Consider the following 20,253-nt stretch of genomic DNA (forward strand, 5'->3'; position numbering starts at 1 on the left):
TTAAAGAAAGTTTGAAAATCATTTGATACTTCATTTTATTAATTCGATCAAATCAATATATAAAATATTTTTATGATTATTCTTAATAGTTAAATTTTAATAATCGTATAAATTATAAGAATAAATTTATTATTTTCTTTCTTTTTTAATTGAGGCAAGTAGTGTCTTTTTTTTATACTAGTTATTAATAAAGAAAATACTCATTTTATCAAATGTTTTTCTCTCTCTCTCTATTTTTTCTTTGATGTTTTTGTTCATACAATTAATTGTGCGACCTTTCCAACAATATTTTAGTAGAAGATAAAATTGGAAAAGAAAAAAATATAAAAGAAGAGAATGTAACTGCAGTGTAACGGTTAGAAAACATTTGTAGGTGGGTTGGGAATGGGAAGGACACATTATTATGAGAAGATATAGTAGGGCGGAGGAAGAAAGGCCTATGGAGAAGTTTTTCAGATTATATAATATAACAATGGATAAAAATGAGAGGATTGTGGATGTAGTGGGATGTGTGGATGGGGTGAGGGAATGGTGTTGGAGAAGAGAGTATTTCAATGGGAACATGCCCAATTAAAAGAAATTGAAGCAATTATTCAAAGCTTAAGTTTGAGAGATGAAGAGGAGGATAAGTGGTTGTGGAGAGCTGAATAAATCCGGAGAGCACTATGTGAGTTCTGCATACATGGTTCTTTAAAATTAAAGTTTTTTAGAGCAAGAATAGTTTTTAATTATAATTCAATTCTTCCTTCCCTCTTGAGTTGTTGAGACCACTTGGTTAACAACTACAAAAACAAAAAAGAAAAAAAATTCAACTCCCCAGTCAACTTGCTAATTATGGAAACTGAATTGCAACTAAAATTAGGCAAATATATAACATTCTTCAAAGAATTTTGTCTATCAATCCTTATTTCTCCTATTAATTTGACATTAGCCATTTCCCCTACTAGGCAGGGCCACTTTAACAAGACCCTTTAGATCTATTCTTCTCTTTAATATTGTTTCATCAACCAATATATGGTTTGATCAATTCTCAAGCGAGTAGGGCTATGAGTTGATCAATTTGTCCTTTGGAAAGCTAACTACTTTTTCCAAGAGACATCTTTCTCTTTTGAGATGCAAATTTTCTTTTCAAAACAATGGTCTTTACTCCTTAGTGTGAAAAGTTTTGTTTCAAAGCAATGATTAAAATATGCTAAGTATCCATCGATGAATCATTACATTTGGCTCTAAAATACATGCTACTCACGCCCCTTCAGCACTGAAAACAGACAATGCACATTTATTTTATAATCACATAACACTACAATTACTAAAGATAACAAGAAAGGCACGATTACATGCTACGCTACTCACGTCCCCAAAAACACTGAAAAATACACTTTGTTTTATCATCACACAACACTACAAATTCTACTATTAGTAAAAGATACTAATTAATTAATTAATTAATTTCTTCATAATGTTATTGACAATAGGCAGTGATTTGCACATGGCTTGTAATGGAATTAGCTTTGCCATGGAGAGCCCTTTATCCTCCACCATGTCAATTTTTTGCTCACTTTCTCGATTCCATTCGAAGCATTGGATTAGTAATGCCACTGTGAAGCCCACCATACGCTGGGCCAAGCCCAGTCCAGGGCAAGCCCTTCTCCCTAACCCGAATGTAATTAACTTGCTCACTTCCCCTTCTCTCTCAAATCTTTCAGGCTTAAAACTTGTAGGATCACTCCAAAGTATAGGATCTCTATGAATAAGCCATGCATTAGTCAACACTATAGTGCCTCGTGGAATATGGTATCCTCCAATTGTACAATCCTCTGAAGATTCATGTGGCAATAACAATGGTGCTAGAGGATGCAATCGAAATGTCTCGGAAATTATGTTTTGAAGGTATGAAAGTTTTGGCAAATCTTGTTCTTCTACCAAACGATCCTTTCCAATGTGAGTGTTTATTTCATCCTTTGCCTTCTTTAATACTTCGGGGTTGTTCAATAATTCAGACATTACCCACTCTATGGTCAGAGCTGGTGTGTCTGTTCCAGCTAGTAGCATAGCCTGCAACTCATTTGAAATCAAATGACATTTAATTTAACAAGATCCATTGAGTTTAATAAATTCTTATATATAAAAATAAAAAAGGTATAATCTGGATAAATTTATAGAACAAAATTCACAAGTTGGTTCGAAGAGACTGAGAAAAAAAGAAAAATTAAGTAACTTACATATTTTATAAGATGGTATTTATGTATTAATTTTATTTTTATTTTTATTTCCTAAAAAATACTAGATGGTGATATATGTAGAGAGATTCATTAGATAGGTTTGTTAAGATTTGTATTGTAAATTAAGACATTAATGATTTCCCTTCACCACACAAAACTCAATCACATCCCATTACTACATGCACACTTAACATCGGTGGGTGCAACTCCTCAAGACCTTTATTTTTTTCTCCATCAGCTTTTCTCACATTCTCATCACCATACATCTCCACCATCTAACTTTTCTCACAACACCAACCGTCATCATAACCACCCATCACCACACTAAACCAAAGCCTTCATTTGAGAGAAAACAAGCAAGCCATTTTATTCTCCTCATCCCAAATTAAGTAACAACAATGCCACTTTTTCCCATGTTTTGCCCTCACATGAATGCTCCCTGACCACCCTACCTTTTACAGAACCAACTCTACCCGCCATCCAACCATCCATTCCATTTATACCCCTAAAAAAGAATTTTACTCATCCAAACTTAATAAAATTTGTGTATCTTTTCTTTTTCACATGAAACAAAACAAGTTTCCTTTCATAACATTACAATCAAAGCCTCTCATTCACTATATAAGTACAATTCTAGTGCAAAAATTAGTTTTAAAATCGAGGTTTTAAGATCGGTTAAGAGGTAACCGATCTTAATAGTGACGTGGTGACAATTTTGTAAATAATGTGAACACTTTTAAGATTGGTTAAATTTTAACTGATCTTAAAAATATTTTTAAGATCGGTTATTTTATGACTGGTCTTAAAATGTATGTCTGACACAACTTTTAAGATCGGTTACAAACGAACCGATCTTAAAAGTGGTATACAAGATCGGTTCTTTTAATACTCGATCTTAAAAGTTGTATCAGACATAACTTTTAAGATCGGCCATAGAAGAACCGATCTTAAAAGTATTTTTAAGATCGGCTAAAATTTAACCGATCTTAAAAGTACTGTAACTATTTAAAAAACGCAACGCTCTCCCTTAATCATTCTTCGAAGCATGCGCCTCCCTTACTTGACCTACCTTGCTCTGCGAACACAGGCACACCCTTGCGCCTCCATCTCCCCCATCAGTCTCCCTCACGCACACTTCCTTCACTTCACAAAGGTAGCCCCTTGCGCCTCCGTCGCTCTGTTGTTCCTTGTTTTAATCATTCTCCCTCGCTTTGCTAATGCACCCCTCACGCCTCCGTCGTTCTCCTAAGATTGTTCTCTCTCGTGCGCGCTTCCCTTACTTGGTCTCCCTTAATTGGAAAATGTAGTCCATTGTGCCTTTACCGCTCCCCCTTGTTCGTTCTCCCTAGCACATGCCTCCCTCTCTCGGTCTTCCTTACTCCATGAATCTTATCTGAACGCATGATTTTCATCCCTGACAATGTTTTGCCTAAAGCAACCCTCTATTGGCCATCATTATTCTTCTTAAAAGCTATACTTTTAAGATCAGTTATTTAACCGATTTTAAAATTCTAGCTTTTAAGATCATTTCTTTTAAGATCAATTCTTTAACCAATCTTAAAAATAAAAAATAATTGATCTTAAAAGTCTTTTTTCCACTATTTTATCAATATTCTACTCATGCCTCTCACCAATTCTAATACCAACATCTCATTGGCCATTAAGAAAATTCCCCCAATAAATTTCAACCTTTCAAAATTGTTTTATATTTATTCTCAAAACTTTGAGAAAGGTTCCTATTCAACCTAGCAGCAATAATAGGATGAACTTAGAGACTCCGAAAGAAGAAAGTTAATTAAGTGGCTTAAAGATTGTATAGAGTGATCTTAAAATATTATTATATTTATTTTTTAATATTAGTTTTATTTACATTTTAAATATACCCGGACATTACTATAATTTCTCTTATTACATGAGATTTTTCCTGCAAATTTTTCTGAAAAAATCGCAGGAAACGTTGTTCCTACAAATTTTTCTGCGAAATTTTATCTGTAGGTAATACCTTCGTGGATAATATATTTTTGCGAATTTTAAAATTCATAGGAAATTTTCCTGTGAAATTTCTTGTAAAAAAAATTCGCAGGAAAGTTTCTTGCAAAAATTTTTTGCAGGAAAGCTTCCTGCAAAAAAGAATTCGCAAGAAAATTCGGAGAAAAGTTTCCTGCGAATTTTTTTACAAGAAATTTTGCAAGAATATATTTTACGAAAAAAATTAAAGAAATTACTATAAATCCTATTAATAATTCTTCAACTTTCAAATGCTCACAATGAATTTATCTGAAGCATTTGTTTCTATGCCTCCAACATGTGATACATAATCTTTTAAATTCTAAGATTGTAGATTATAAGCCTAACACTCAATCATACAAATCAACTTATAAGGTAACTGTTGCCCCAACTTATATACTCTTTAATTGTTTTATTTTCAATCGATGTGACTTGAGTTTTTTTAAAATATTAAACTTATAAATTTAAATATTTTTTCTTGCGGATTAAAATTTGTGAGAAAATCTACAGGAAAAGTTACCTGCAAAATGTTTCTACCATTTAGTAAATATTACTTGCGAATTTATTTTTGCAAGAAAATCTACAAGAAACAAAATAAAATTCTTACAATATTTTCTGTAAATTTTTACTATGGAAAAAAATTTCTATGATCATTAAAATTATAGAAAAATTTGTAAGAAATATCTATAAATTATTTTTCGCAAAAAATTTCTGCGAATATTTTTTTTGCAGGAAAATTCACAAAAAAATTCTGCAAATATTTTTTTCAGGAAAATTCGTAGAAAAATGACACTTTTTTAATAGTGTGATGAGACATAGGGTTATCATTCATTAAATTTGTTATTAATGTAAGGTTTACATTATATGGAAGTATCAATTAAAATCTGAATTATTCGTATAGTAGCTTTTATCAGTTCTTAGTTTTAATAGTAGATTTAGGTTATTTTTGTGGTGTACCTTATGTTTCTATGATACTCATAATAGATGGACAAAACTGAAAAACAGTAAATGAGACTTGATTACAAACACTATGTTTGGTCAGCGATAAAAGAATTCGCTTCTTGAAGAGAATGCTGAAACAAAACTGTCAGACATAATTGAGCTAAGACTAAATACTCTAAATCGAAGAAGCATGAGGATGAGATGCACGAATCATAACTTTTGCGTGTGCATGCTCGTGTGCGGAAGAATTCTCTTACTTCACAACTAGATTATTAAACTCAGTAACTTAAGATTTATATTGAGTTATAATGATCTAATTATTAAATTAAAATTTTTTAATGAATAAATCAAGTTTATAAATTTTTATAAAATTTAAAAATTATTTAATATTTTATTACATTAAATAAATCAAGTTTATAAATTTTTATAAAATTTAAAAATTATTTGATATTTTATTACATTAATTCAAATCAATGTATATTCATAAAAGTATAATATACATTAATTTGAATCTATGTAATGAAGTATTATATATTTTTCAAGTTTTGTAAATTTGATCTATTCATTAAAATTTTTTAATTTAACGATTGGAACATTAAAATTTTATGTAGATAGTGAATTATTGAATGCAATAACTCTAGAAAGAGTTATTCTTGCAATATGTATATAGAGCATATATTATGAGAATGTCATTTTAATATGGGAATGAGAATGTTCAATCTCAACCTATAAAATGAAATAAATAATTTAAAATAAAATTTACAAATAAAGTTACCATGAACCATCACCATATAGTTATCTTTATTATTATCGTTAACATTATCATCATTATCACTGTCATCACTATAATTACCACCATTGGCACAATTATTGATAACAATGATGTTGATAGTTGTGGTAACAATGGTGTTGTGTTAGCAATTGCAGTGGTGGTGGCAGCATGATGATGACGATTGTGGTGGGTGACACTAGTGGTGATGTTGGTTAGGAAGGAGAACGAAGCATGCCATATATATGGGTGTGGACACCTTCCTTGTGTAGACGCGTTTTGGGGTGGCATGCGTGCCATTGCCAGAAACAAATCCGTGAGGGCTGCGGCCAAAGCGGACAATATCCTCATGCGGGTTGCTTGGGCTGTTACATTGGTATCAGAGCCGGGGCCTGGATCGGTGTGCCAGCGAGGGCGCTGGACTCCCTTGAGGGGGGGTGGATATAGTCCCACATCGGTTAGGAAGGCGAACGAAGCATGCCATATATATGGGTGTGGATACCTTCCTTGTGAGGAGGCCTTTTGGGGTGGCATGCGTGTCATCGCCAAGAGCAAAACCGTGCGGCCGTGGGCCAAAGCGGACAATATCCTCATGCGGGTTGCTTGGGCTGTTACATTGGTATCAGAGCCGGTTCCCGGGCCGGTGTGCCAGCGAGGGCGCTGGACTCCCTTGAGGGGGGGTGGATATAGTCCCACATCGGTTAGGAAGGAGAACGAAGCATGCCATATATATGGGTGTGGACACCTTCCTTGTGTAGACGCGTTTTGGGGTGGCATGCGTGCCATTGCCAGAAACAAATCCGTGAGGGCTGCGGCCAAAGCGGACAATATCTACATGCGGGTTCTTGGGCTGTTACATGATATAGTCCCACATCGGTTAGGAAGGAGAACGAAGCATGCCATATATATGGGTGTGGACACCTTCCTTGTGTAGACGCGTTTTGGGGTGGCATGCGTGCCATTGCCAGAAACAAATCCGTGAGGGCTGCGGCCAAAGCGGACAATATCTACATGCGGGTTCTTGGGCTGTTACATTGGTATCAGAGCCGGTTCCCGGGCCGGTGTGCCAGCGAGGGCGCTGGACTCCCTTGAGGGGGGGTGGATATAGTCCCACATCGGTTAGGAAGGAGAACGAAGCATGCCATATATATGGGTGTGGACACCTTCCTTGTGTAGACGCGTTTTGGGGTGGCATGCGTGCCATTGCCAGAAACAAATCCGTGAGGGCTGCGGCCAAAGCGGACAATATCTACATGCGGGTTCTTGAGGGGGGGTGGATATAGTCCCACATCGGTTAGGAAGGCGAACGAAGCATGCCATATATATGGGTGTGGATACCTTCCTTGTGAGGAGGCCTTTTGGGGTGGCATGCGTGTCATCGCCAAGAGCAAAACCGTGCGGCCGTGGGCCAAAGCGGACAATATCCTCATGCGGGTTGCTTGGGCTGTTACATTGGTATCAGAGCCGGTTCCCGGGCCGGTGTGCCAGCGAGGGCGCTGGACTCCCTTGAGGGGGGGTGGATATAGTCCCACATCGGTTAGGAAGGAGAACGAAGCATGCCATATATATGGGTGTGGACACCTTCCTTGTGTAGACGCGTTTTGGGGTGGCATGCGTGCCATTGCCAGAAACAAATCCATGAGGGCTGCGGCCAAAGCGGACAATATCTACATGCGGGTTCTTGGGCTGTTACATGATATAGTCCCACATCGGTTAGGAAGGCGAACGAAGCATGCCATATATATGGGTGTGGATACCTTCCTTGTGAGGAGGCCTTTTGGGGTGGCATGCGTGTCATCGCCAAGAGCAAAACCGTGCGGCCGTGGGCCAAAGCGGACAATATCCTCATGCGGGTTGCTTGGGCTGTTACATTGGTATCAGAGCCGGTTCCCGGGCCGGTGTGCCAGCGAGGGCGCTGGACTCCCTTGAGGGGGGGTGGATATAGTCCCACATCGGTTAGGAAGGAGAACGAAGCGCTGGACTCCCTTGAGGGGGGGTGGATATAGTCCCACATCGGTTAGGAAGGAGAACGAAGCATGCCATATATATGGGTGTGGACACCTTCCTTGTGTAGACGCGTTTTGGGGTGGCATGCGTGCCATTGCCAGAAACAAATCCGTGAGGGCTGCGGCCAAAGCGGACAATATCCTCATGCGGGTTGCTTGGGCTGTTACATTGGTATCAGAGCCGGGGCCCGGATCGGTGTGCCAGCGAGGGCGCTGGACTCCCTTGAGGGGGGGTGGATATAGTCCCACATCGGTTAGGAAGGCGAACGAAGCATGCCATATATATGGGTGTGGATACCTTCCTTGTGAGGAGGCCTTTTGGGGTGGCATGCGTGTCATCGCCAAGAGCAAAACCGTGCGGCCGTGGGCCAAAGCGGACAATATCCTCATGCGGGTTGCTTGGGCTGTTACATTGGTATCAGAGCCGGTTCCCGGGCCGGTGTGCCAGCGAGGGCGCTGGACTCCCTTGAGGGGGGGTGGATATAGTCCCACATCGGTTAGGAAGGCGAACGAAGCATGCCATATATATGGGTGTGGATACCTTCCTTGTGAGGAGGCCTTTTGGGGTGGCATGCGTGTCATCGCCAAGAGCAAAATCGTGCGGCCGTGGGCCAAAGCGGACAATATCCTCATGCGGGTTGCTTGGGCTGTTACATTAGTGATGGTGGTGGCATGGTGATGGAGGAACGATGAGTAAGTAAGAGAAATTTGAAAGATTAATTTGATGATTGATAGAACATGATCTATTTTAATGAGTATTCTAATCATAACCTTTTACTTTAATCTAATAATTGAAAGTGATAGTTATCATTCTAAAATAAAAATGTCATTATTCTCATAGTATATGTCCCCATATACAAAGTATATATTATGAGAATGTCATTTTTAGGTGAAAATGAGAATGTTCAGTTGTGACTCTTAAATAGAAATAAATTACTTAGATTAAAATATTACAAATAAAATTAATGTGTACCTTCATCATAGTTGCATCTATCATTGATATGGTCATTACTATCATTGCAATAGTGGCGATAATGCCAATGGAAGTGGTGTTGTGATGGTGGGAGGATAAGTAAGAGAAATTTGGAAGATTAATATGATAATTGAGAAATTATGAAATATTTTAATGAGTATTTTAATCAAAAACTTTTATTTTAATTTGATAATTGAGTGTGATAGTTATTGTTCTTACATCAAAACATTATTCTCACATAATATTTCATATATATATATATATATATATATATATATATATATTGATATCTTATTTTTATAGAATAAAATTGATATAATATACGTTTAAAAATATATTAAAATATGAATACTATAATTATCTTCAAATCGTTGTTTAATTTTAACAAAATTTAGTATAAACATATAAGGTGATATAAGTCACATTTAATATACAGTTATTGAGTAATGTAATTGATGCTATGGGCCAAGGGCCCAATTACTAGAGCTATGGTCAGGAGCTTACAAGAGGGTTTGGATAGCTTGAAGGTTAATGGGCTTTCTAAGCCCAAGGTAATCTTCATGTGGACCACCCTATATTGAAGAGAAGACATAGTTCTTTTGTACATAGTTTTTATTGTATAGGTTCCTTTTTACCTTTATATTTGTAAGGTACTTTGTTTCCTTTTTATAGACCATTCTATTGTGTATTTAGAGTAGGTTCTTTGGAGACTTTTGCTCCATTTGACCTTATAGTAAAGGTCATATATTTTACATTTTTCAGTAGTAGAAGTGGGGTGACAAATAGCAAGGTATGAGGGTGTGACTAACAATTGGGTCAAAGTTGGGCCTAGGCCAAATTTTATATATTTGACTTGTTTTGCTCCATATTTTTCAAGGAATTGAATTAGCTAGGTCTCACCATCGTTGGATGAACCTAACTAAACCAATTCCAAATTATTTAGATTGGACAAATGGAGGAAACAAGCCCAAGGCTGCCTACTCCTTCCTTTAGCCGAATTGGCTTCTTAGCTTTGGTGCCTTGGGAAGCTTGTGCTACAAGCTTCTAACTTAGCTTGCTTCCCAAGCAAGCTAAGATAGAAGCTTGCTCCATAAGCCTCCTAAACTAAGGTGGACGGTCAAGTTAAGCCAACCATGGTTTACTTGAACCATGGTTAAGTTTAGCTTGCTCCACAAGCTACCTACTTCTATATAAGTCTAAATCCCTCCTTTGTAATCACTTTTGGAATATATGAAATCAGAATTTTCCCAAATTCTCTCTTCCCAATAGTCTCTAAATCTATGGAGAACAATTCTCCCCTAGGAACCTTCACAAAGGAGTTCCTGCTTTGTGCCTTGGTTTCATCATTCTTCCTTTCTCAAGGAAGAAACCGAGCACTCCTAGTTGCTTCTACAAGCTTTAAAGCTTGTTCTTGCTTCCATTATTGGCCTGTTTGTGATCTCAAGAGAAGAAGAGGACCGTGAAGGTGGAACTTGAAGAGAAACTTCAATCACTTCTTCAAAAACATCCATCAGTAATAATTGGTAAAAGTTATATTGGTATCATTTGAATCCTAGCTCTCTCTAGGTAACTTTTGCTTAATTTACATTAAATTAAAAGTTTTTAATACATAGATCAATTCTACAATTTTTTAAAAGTTTAAAAATCATATGATACTTTGTTATATAGATAATAATTTCAAATCAACATATAAAATGCTTATATGATTACCTGTCGATTTAAATTAATGAAACAAAGTATCAAATAATTTTCAAAATTTTTAAAAATTTGTAGGCTTAATCTATGCATTGAGAACTTTTAATTTAATGGTTGAATTGTTTAGATTCAACATACATAATGAGTTATTAAGTGAAGTAATTTAAACAAGAGTTACCCTTTGAGTCATTTGATCCCTTTCTCTCTCTCTCTCTCTCTCTCTCTCTATATATATATATATATATATATATATATATGTATAAGTCAATAACTTAATTATGTTATATATAAAATTTCATTGATTCACACGTTAAATTAAAAACTTTTAGTGTATAGATCAAGTTTACAAATTTTTAAAAATTTGATATATATATATATATATATATATATATATATATATATATATTAATATAAAGTTATTGAGCAGTGTAATATTTAATAAAAGTTACATTAGTGTCGTTTAAACCCTCACGAGCTTTTTTATATTTATTAATAATTTATTTTTAAAAATATTAAATTTTAATTTAAATGAAAATTAACTTATATAAGAAGTCAAAAGATTCCATAAAAGTCATTTCATCAAATCTTCAAAAATACTCTCACATTAGACAATTATTTATATTTAATATATGAAAGAATTTCACTATCCTAACTTGCAACTTTTGAATCCCCGAAAAAATAAATAATCAAAACTTACAACTGTTTTATATTTTTCATATCAAAATTATCTATAAACCAACAATAGAATATCAAAATTAAATAAATATATAATTTGCCTTCAAATTCAAATATTATCCCTCTCCTTCATCATTTTTTTTAATATTTATTTCAATATTTTGTTTAACTCTATCTCTATGAACATGCAATTTTTGTATTTATTTAAATTTTTTTGTTTACTTTTTATCTCTTTAAATATATTATTTTTCATATTTTTTTATATTCTTTTGAAAAAGAATATCAATAATTAGAAATAATTTTGTTTCACAATATAAATTATAAATTTAAAGCATAATTTATATATTTAAAACTATTAATTATTGTAAATTATAATTATAATATATATATATATATATATAAGAAAAAATATTTAGTTGTTAAAATAAATAAGACTTGAATATATTTTAGTTCTCGTAAATTGTGTAAGTTTTGATTTTGATTTCTATATTTTTTTTTCATCTCTCTAAAAGTTAGAATTTTTATTTTTTCTTCTTATTTTTCTTTGATTTTCATCCATTTAGAATCTATAGTTACTATTTCTGTTTTCTTACATTCATATTGTTCATTTTGAAGCAAATAAATAATATTTATTTTAAAGTCTTATAATTATTTTTAGAGATGTCATATGCTAACATGGTATATATACAATTGATTATGTCACACAAGATGATCACTTAACTTTATGGTAAACAACATATTAGTTCAAAAAGATTATATGATAGACTAGGGACCAAAATTATAATTTCAAATTTTAAAAGGATAAAAAACAGAATTATTTTTTACAAAGAACAAAACTAAAACTTACTTATTTCTTATGAATTAAAAATACATTTAAGTCATAAATAGTTATCTTGTACGTTGCCCATACTTACTAATTTGTTGTGGAGTGGACAATATGAATCTTTAAAAGAATTATATATTGGCGAGAGAAAATATATATAATTCAAAAGATAAAAGGTATATCAGGAAAATAAATAATAAAATTTATAATATTAATTACATGTTTTAAAACTTTCTATGCAAAATTCTTACAAAGTTTTTATTGGTCAAATTAAAAATTATATCTATCTATAAAATATTTAATATAGATAAAATTAAAATACTTGTACTTATAATTATTTGTTATAGATAAAACTTATAAAATCATTGTTAAACAACTCACATAATATGAATAGATTGTGTGTAAGTTAAAAATAGAGATTCATATACAAATTTTAAAGTTTTAGTGACAATTTTTGTCTATAACTACGAGTGAATTTGCTTGTAGTGATTAATTGCTATTTTATTTTTATTCCTTAATGCAAGTTGATACATCTATTGATCTATTATCAATACAATGCACATTCATAGGTAGAAAAAGTTCATTTATTTGAATTAGGTGTAGTGTTATTAAATACAATTACTACTTAAGTTATTGCATACAAATGTTTTGAAAATAAAATTAATTTAATGATATTATTAATTGAAATTAACTATTTTTTAATTGATTTTAATAATTTAATTATTTATGTCTTATATAAAAATTAGAAAAAATACTTATTATTATATAAATAAATATAATATTTTGTGCATAGCCAATAAAATTAATTTATACTATATCATACTTCCTCGGATCCTTTATATACAGTACTAGTAATTAAGGTGGTTAATATTATAATATTATAAAATTAAATATTATTCAAAAAGTACCATTTTAATTGAATGATTTAAATATTGATAATATTTAATGGCATTACACCTAATTTAAGAAGTAGTTTTTTCACCTAATGAATTTACTTATATTATTAATAGATGAATCAATGCATTTAAATATCCAGAAAACTTAACATTTAATACATCTTAAAATATTTTTTCTTATAATTAAAAAATAATAATATATATTTATTATTTCTCATACAAATAAGAAACGGTATTATTTTCTTGTTCACGTAAAATTATAACATAATAATAATAATCATTATTTTGGTTGTTGTGTAATATGCATAGGGATGGCAATGAGGCTTCAAGGGACCGGTAATAGTAAACCCGCCCCCGCCCTGCTGAATGAAAATTGGACTCATACCGCGCGAGTATTCATTAAGCGGGTATCTATGAATTTCTTAAATACCCACGAATATCCACAAATATCCATGGATATTTATAAAATTTTTAAGAAATTAAAAAAATTATATTACAAATAATTTTAAGTTTATATTTTAATGTCATTGAAATATTAAAAATAAAAATTCAATATTAATTTTGAACTTGTATTTAACGTTAATTTTGTTGAAATAATAATAAAAATACAAGATAATCAATAACTTAAAGAATTAATCACCTATATACTGTCAGAGTAAAGTTTTTTTACACTAAAAACCAATCAGATATGTTAATAGGGTCTTTTTTATTTTAATTTAATTAAATGAGCAAATGACATGACACTATTAACAGATCTGATTAGTTGCCAGTATAAAAAAATTTTACATTGACAGTATATAGGTGATTAACTCTAACTTAAAATACATTAATCTCACAAGTAAGTTAAAGTCTCATCACAAAGCTACAATAATTCAATCTCATAATTTTAAAACAAAGTAAACAACTTAAAATACATAAATCTTATTGGTCCAATTAAAACTAGAAAATTAATTAAATTACATCCAACATAATTCTATAACACGCTTAACACATGTCAATAACTTCATTAACCTCACTTTTGTAAGAAAATAAGATGAGTGGGTGTAGTTTTAGGATTATGTGGTACAAAGATAATTAGGATATTTAAGAAATAATATTAAACGGGTATCTACGGGCATGAATATCATCATACCCGCCCCCACCCTATTTATAAACGGGTAAAAAATTATCCGTCTCCATTATCTGTCGGTACCCAATTAACCTATCCATTTATTATTCGTAACAGATTTTATTCACAAATACTCTCGGATGAGGATAGTTTTACCATTCCTAAATATGCATCAAACATTTTATTTTTGACGCCATATGCATCAAACACTGTATAGCATTAAAATTTGTCACTCTTTTATGAATTTTATCCTATTATAATTGATAATAATAATTACCTGAATAAGACCTTTGATAATATGATCGGAGTAGTACTCGGGTTGCAACTGGCATAGCTTCAAGAGATGATCAATCATGTTGTCAACACTGCCGTGCTTCCCACTGCGGTGCTCCTCAATAAGACTATGCAAGAACGCATCAGCTCTCTCCGCAATCCTCTTCAGCCTCTTTTCCAGATCCTCAAAATCAAATAACCTATATATCATCGAGTAACAATTAATCCCGGAGAAGTGTATTCGATCAGGTACAAATAATTATGCATGTTGAGAAAAAAGAAAAAAAAAAAAGTGAAGGAAAGTGATATTGTGTTATAACTGCTACCTAGCTAGAACAACAAGATTACCTTGGTGGCGATAGTTGTCGTTTAAACCAAAAAAAAGAAGAAAAAAGAAAACCTGAGTAGAGGTAAGAAGTCACCCTTGTTGTTGGCCCCTGAAAGTGACACCATCTCCGTTATGACCTCTCTAAACTGCCTCGCCGTCTCAGCCTCCTTTACGTCACAGTCCTGACCGTAACACCTCCTCCCCGTTATCATCCTCATCATGTTGTTGAACGTCATCTCCGTCAGCCTCCACCTGAGTTCCACCTTCGCAAACCCCTCGCCCTCGCGACACGTGGCGTCCTGTCCCAGCTTCATAACCAGCCGCCTAATCTCGTCCCTCCGAACTCCGACAAACGAGTTGAGGCGATGAGTGGAGAGGACGTCCACGGTGGCGATGCGGCGGAGGTTTCGCCAGTGGTGGCCGTACGAGGTAGAACCGAGGGTGGTGTAGTCGTAGGAGACGTACTTCCCGACGAGGAAGCGAGGACGGTTCGCAAGGACAACATCGTTCGCGGCGAAACATTGTTGCACGACGGAGAGCGACGACAGCACCACCACGAGGCGCCGCCCGAACCTGAGGGAGATGACGTCGCCGTAGGTTTGAGATAGCACGGCGAAGGCGTGGTGATTTGGCGGCTTGAGGTGGTGGAGGTTTCCGATGATGGGGAGGGTTGGCGGACCCGGTGGAAGGTTTCTGAATCTTCTTGATTGGGTTTGGAGCAAAATCTTAAGAAGAGTGAAGATGAAAGCGAGGGAAAGAAAAGTGTAGAACAAGAAGAGTGCCATTTCAGTAAGGTGTCGCAGAGCATCGTTGGATTTCATAACGCAGAGCATCCCTGTTTGGTACAATGAATCAATGAATCTGAATTGCATATATTAAATAGAAATTAAAATAAACTATCGGTTCGAAAATAGCAAGTTATAAAAACAAAACGTGAAAACTGAAAAAAAAAAAAGAATTGTGATTGCTTTCCCAGCATGATCACGTATTTGGTAGGTTAATAAAAACGTTTTTTTTAATTATAATATTAATATATAATGTTTTACGATAAAGTTTATAATATTTTAAATATTATAATGTCAAGAGATAATTATTTTAAATATAATTATATTATGAATTTAATATTATATACATATATAGAGAAAATGACATTGATGTAATTTTTACTAACTATTACACCGTTCGATAACTTTCAATTAAATATGGATTTTTCAAAACTTACACATTAAAAATTTCTTACTCTTAAATCATATATACACAATTTTATATTAATTTAAAATGGTTTGATACCTTATTTTTTAAAAAATAATTGACATATATATATATATATATTAAAATATATTAAAATATGAACATTTTGATTACCTTTAAATTATTATTCGATTTTGACAAAATTTAATATACACATATAAGGTAATATGAAATTATAATTCAGTTGTTGGATTGACAAAATCCACATATAATATAAAGTAATTAAATAGTGTATAGAGAGAGGAGGATTCAAACGACACCATTATAACTTTTACTAAATATTATATCGTTCAATAATTTTATATTAAATGTGAATTTTATATTAAATGTGAATTTTATAAATCCAACCATTATATTGAAAGTTCTTTACTCTCTTAGATCATATATACAAAATTTTATATTAATCTAAGATGATTTAATACTTCATTCTTATAAAATACGATTGATGTAATATATACATTTCAAAATATAATAAAATATGAACATTTTGATTACCTTCAAGTTGTTGTTCAATTTTAATAAAAATTGATATAAATATATAAAGTGATATGAAGTTATAATTCAACGGTTGAATTTACAAAATTAATGAATATTTATAATATCATAAATATTTTTAAAATAATAATAAAATATTGATTATTATTCATAAAATATAATTTTATATATTATAATTTTTAATATTAATATTATTATGTTTGATTATAAAAGAGGCATGTAAAAAGCAGAAGTGAAGTAGAAAGAAAAATAAAAGCAAAGTAAGTAGAAGCTATCTTAAAAAAAAGGTATATCAGAGATTTTACATTGTCTAAGACTAAGGGAACATTTGGTTTGAATTTTCTTTTATTTTTTTTTGAGAATCTTAGATAGGGAATGTTAAGTTTTTCATGTTTGGTATTTATTTAATTTTTTTTCAAAAAAATATTATTTTTAATAAATTATTTTTATTTCATTTTTCTACAAAAACATTCTCATGTGTGGGTTGAGAGACTTCTATTTCTCTTTCTCTCTCTCACTTCTCTCCTACTCTCACTCCCCTTCCCCCCTCTCTCTCCCTCCCTTTGCCTCCCTCTCATTCTCTCTCCTCCTCCTATGCCCCCTCTCTCCCTCCCATATCTTTATTTCTCTCCCTCTCTCTCTTGTATATCATTATATTTCTTTATCTTATCAATTCTAATAATATTATTAAAGTATATTTTGTTTCTATAATTTAATGATATTTGTTAACACTTTTTATTAATTTTTTTTGCAGGAAATAAAATAACATATTTTAATCCTTCTTAATTATAAAGTAACACTTTTCTTTGTTTATTTCTTTTTTGATTTTATATTTAAATAATTTTAACTCTAAGTTTTTAACTTTTTAAAATAACTTAAGTTTTATACGATGGAAATATTATTATATAAAAATTTGTTTATACATGTATTTATTTTTTATTATCTTCAAAAAGTAATTAGATCATAAAAAAGTTTACTGTAATATTTGTAATAAGATTTCAGTAAATAAATATATATAATGAAGTTAATTTAATAAAGAATATTTTTTGTAAAAAAATATGTATATACAAAAAAATATACTATTGTAATCAAATGTGAAAATCTTTAATTCCTTGAAATCTTGTATGAATATAATCAGAAACCTTTATTAGTAAACAAATAGATTTTAACTATTCTTAAAAATTATTATTCCTGAGATTTGTTATTTTTAAGAAATTAGGAATCATGATTTTTGAGTATAAAAAAACTTCTTCCCTACCAAACATTCCCTAATACCATATAATAGTGTATATAAAATGAGAACAATTCATACCTTATAAGTTGGTTTTGTAGGATTGAATTGGATCCAAATTCATTATTATAAGATGATATGAGAGCTATTTAAATATATTATAATAGGGTCATCCACCATTGATCTACTTATCAAGTTTAGAAGTACGGGATGTGAAGAGGTGAATTGGAAAAATTCAAATTTCATCTATCATGTATCATTAAAACCCTAAACCCTAAATTACAAATAATATTAGACATGAATGGGTGTATTGGAAAAAAATCAAATTTCATATTAACTAGAGATAAAACAATTATAAATTATATAAGTAAAAAATAATTATCATTTTATAAGTTAATTTTATAAAATTGAGATCGGTTAAATTAACTCACTTTAATTTTAACATTTTCGACCAACCTATCTAATACATATTTTTTTAACTCTATTATTAGGTTTTTGTTATTTTCTAACCTTCCATTTTGTTTTAATTTTCATTTAATACGTGTATCTCATTGATTGGTTATGCCTAAATATACTTGTTAGTTGCGTGTCTGCAAGAATATCTCACCATTAATATCAAGGTACAATAATTTGCGGGAATAGTTAAGGCAACGTAGTCACATAAACTAATTTTGTGGAAAAATAAAAATATTTTCTGTTATTTTTTTTAAATAAACTAAACATGAGAAGGTAATCCAGTTTGGTTTAATTAAGATTTTTTTTCTTCTTATTTTCATTTTCTATCTTTATTTTTGAAAATATTTTTCATTTTCAAATTTATAGGATTTAGAAAACATGTTTATTTTGAAAATTTATTTTTTATTTCTTGAAAATGAAAAACATAAAAATATGTTTTGTTTAACTATTTAAAAAAAATATTTTATATGTTGATTTGAACTAATGAAAAAAGTATTAAACGATTTTCAAATGTTTAAAAAAATTTGTAAATTTGATTTTTGCATTAAGAAATTTAAATTCAACGATTAGATTATTGAGATTTGATGAAGAGTATGAGTCATTGAACGGAGTAAGTTTAGGTAGACTTATTCTTGGAGTAAACGAATTTTTCCTTTATACGTTAATTTGAATTAATGAAACAAACTATCAAATGATTTTAAAATTTTTAAAAATTTGTAGATTTGATCTATGCATTAAGAACTTAAAATTCAATGGTTAGATCGTTGAAATTTGATGTAGAACATGAGTTATTGAACACAGTAAGTTTAGGTAGACAATTTTATTTGAGAGGAAAAGGTTTAACTGGACTTAACTCTTGGAGTAAATGGATCACTTATATATAAGAATAAGTCTATCTAGATTTATTCTAATCAATAACTCATATTCTACATCAAATTTCAACGATCCAATCATTAAATTAAAATTTTTTAGTACATAGATTAAGTCTACAAATTTATAAAAAAATTAAAAAACTATTTAATATTTTATTTCATTAATTCAAATAGACAGATAATCATAGAAATATTTTATACATTGATTTGAATATATATAAGGAAGTATCAAATGTTTTTCAAATATGATATTGAATCTACTTATTAAAATTATTTGGTAAATTTGTACTTTTTATATCTAAAAAATATCTTATATGTAACTTTGATTTTTGAATTTTAATTTCATAATTTTAATATTCAATTTTATAAAATTGCTAATGTTTTCTCCATTCATTAATCATTAAAAATATAACATTGATCAATATATGATTTTTTTTTTTATGATTTGAAAAGTACAACAAAAAGAAACAAATCAATACTAACTTCTAATAAAAGCAATCTGCATAACTTTTGCCCTAAATAACCGAGAAAAAATAGAGGGACAAGAGTTCCAAACAAAAAATGTTGCACCATTGGAGGTTGTATAGTTTGTCATTCAACCCACACACTAATTTTCCTCTCTTAAAATATATTGAGAAGAAAGTTATTCTTTATCTATGAATGCGAATAAGATTAAAGAGTTTATCATGAGAATGCCAAGCGAATATTATGATAGGATATTAATCAAATGAAAAGACAATTAATATTTAATAATATTTAACTTCTTTTTAATCCTATTTTTATCTTATGATAAAAGTGATTAAATAAGATAAAAATGGAAATGAAAATTAAGTATAATTTATCTAAAATGTTATTAAATATTATTTGTTATATAATTAATCTATTTAATGTTAGGTTATGAACAATTGATGGCTAATATTGAAGAATGATGGAAGAATTCTTCATTTGACTAGCTCCAAGCTCCTTGGATCTTCTTTGAATTGATTTTTGGACTTGAGAAGAGAAGGATCAGAGGTGAAGATGCTGGAAATTCTAGAGTTGGAAGCACCTAAGCCAAGGGAATAAATGATTGCTCACAAGATGCTAAATCTAGAAGTCTTATAGGAACCCTAGAACCTATGCATCTAAATGGACTTCAAGTAAAGAGAATTTGGCTAAAATGTTAAATGTTCTGCATATAATACTCAAAGTGAATACAATGGAGGGAGGAGAGCTCAATTTATAGGCTAAG

At 31.2% G+C, this 20,253-nt stretch overlaps 1 protein-coding gene across 1 annotated transcript; it reads right to left on the reverse strand.

Moving 5' to 3' along the window:
- Positions 1–1,259: 1,259 nt before the first annotated feature.
- On the reverse strand, positions 1,260–15,645 carry LOC109806032 (isoflavone 3'-hydroxylase-like). The gene is made up of 3 exons (XM_020368366.3): positions 14,790–15,645; positions 14,394–14,589; positions 1,260–2,055 (listed from the first exon to the last, which is right to left on the reverse strand). Exons 1-3 carry the CDS (start codon positions 15,587–15,589, stop codon positions 1,438–1,440), a joined length of 1,614 nt encoding a protein of 537 aa, XP_020223955.1. The 5' UTR covers positions 15,590–15,645; the 3' UTR covers positions 1,260–1,437.
- Between the last annotated feature and the right edge of the window lie 4,608 nt (positions 15,646–20,253).

Source organism: Cajanus cajan, chromosome 1 (genome assembly GCF_000230855.2).
Source record: "Cajanus cajan strain Asha chromosome 1, NIPB_CcT2T_4, whole genome shotgun sequence".
Taxonomy (NCBI): Eukaryota; Viridiplantae; Streptophyta; class Magnoliopsida; order Fabales; family Fabaceae; genus Cajanus; species Cajanus cajan.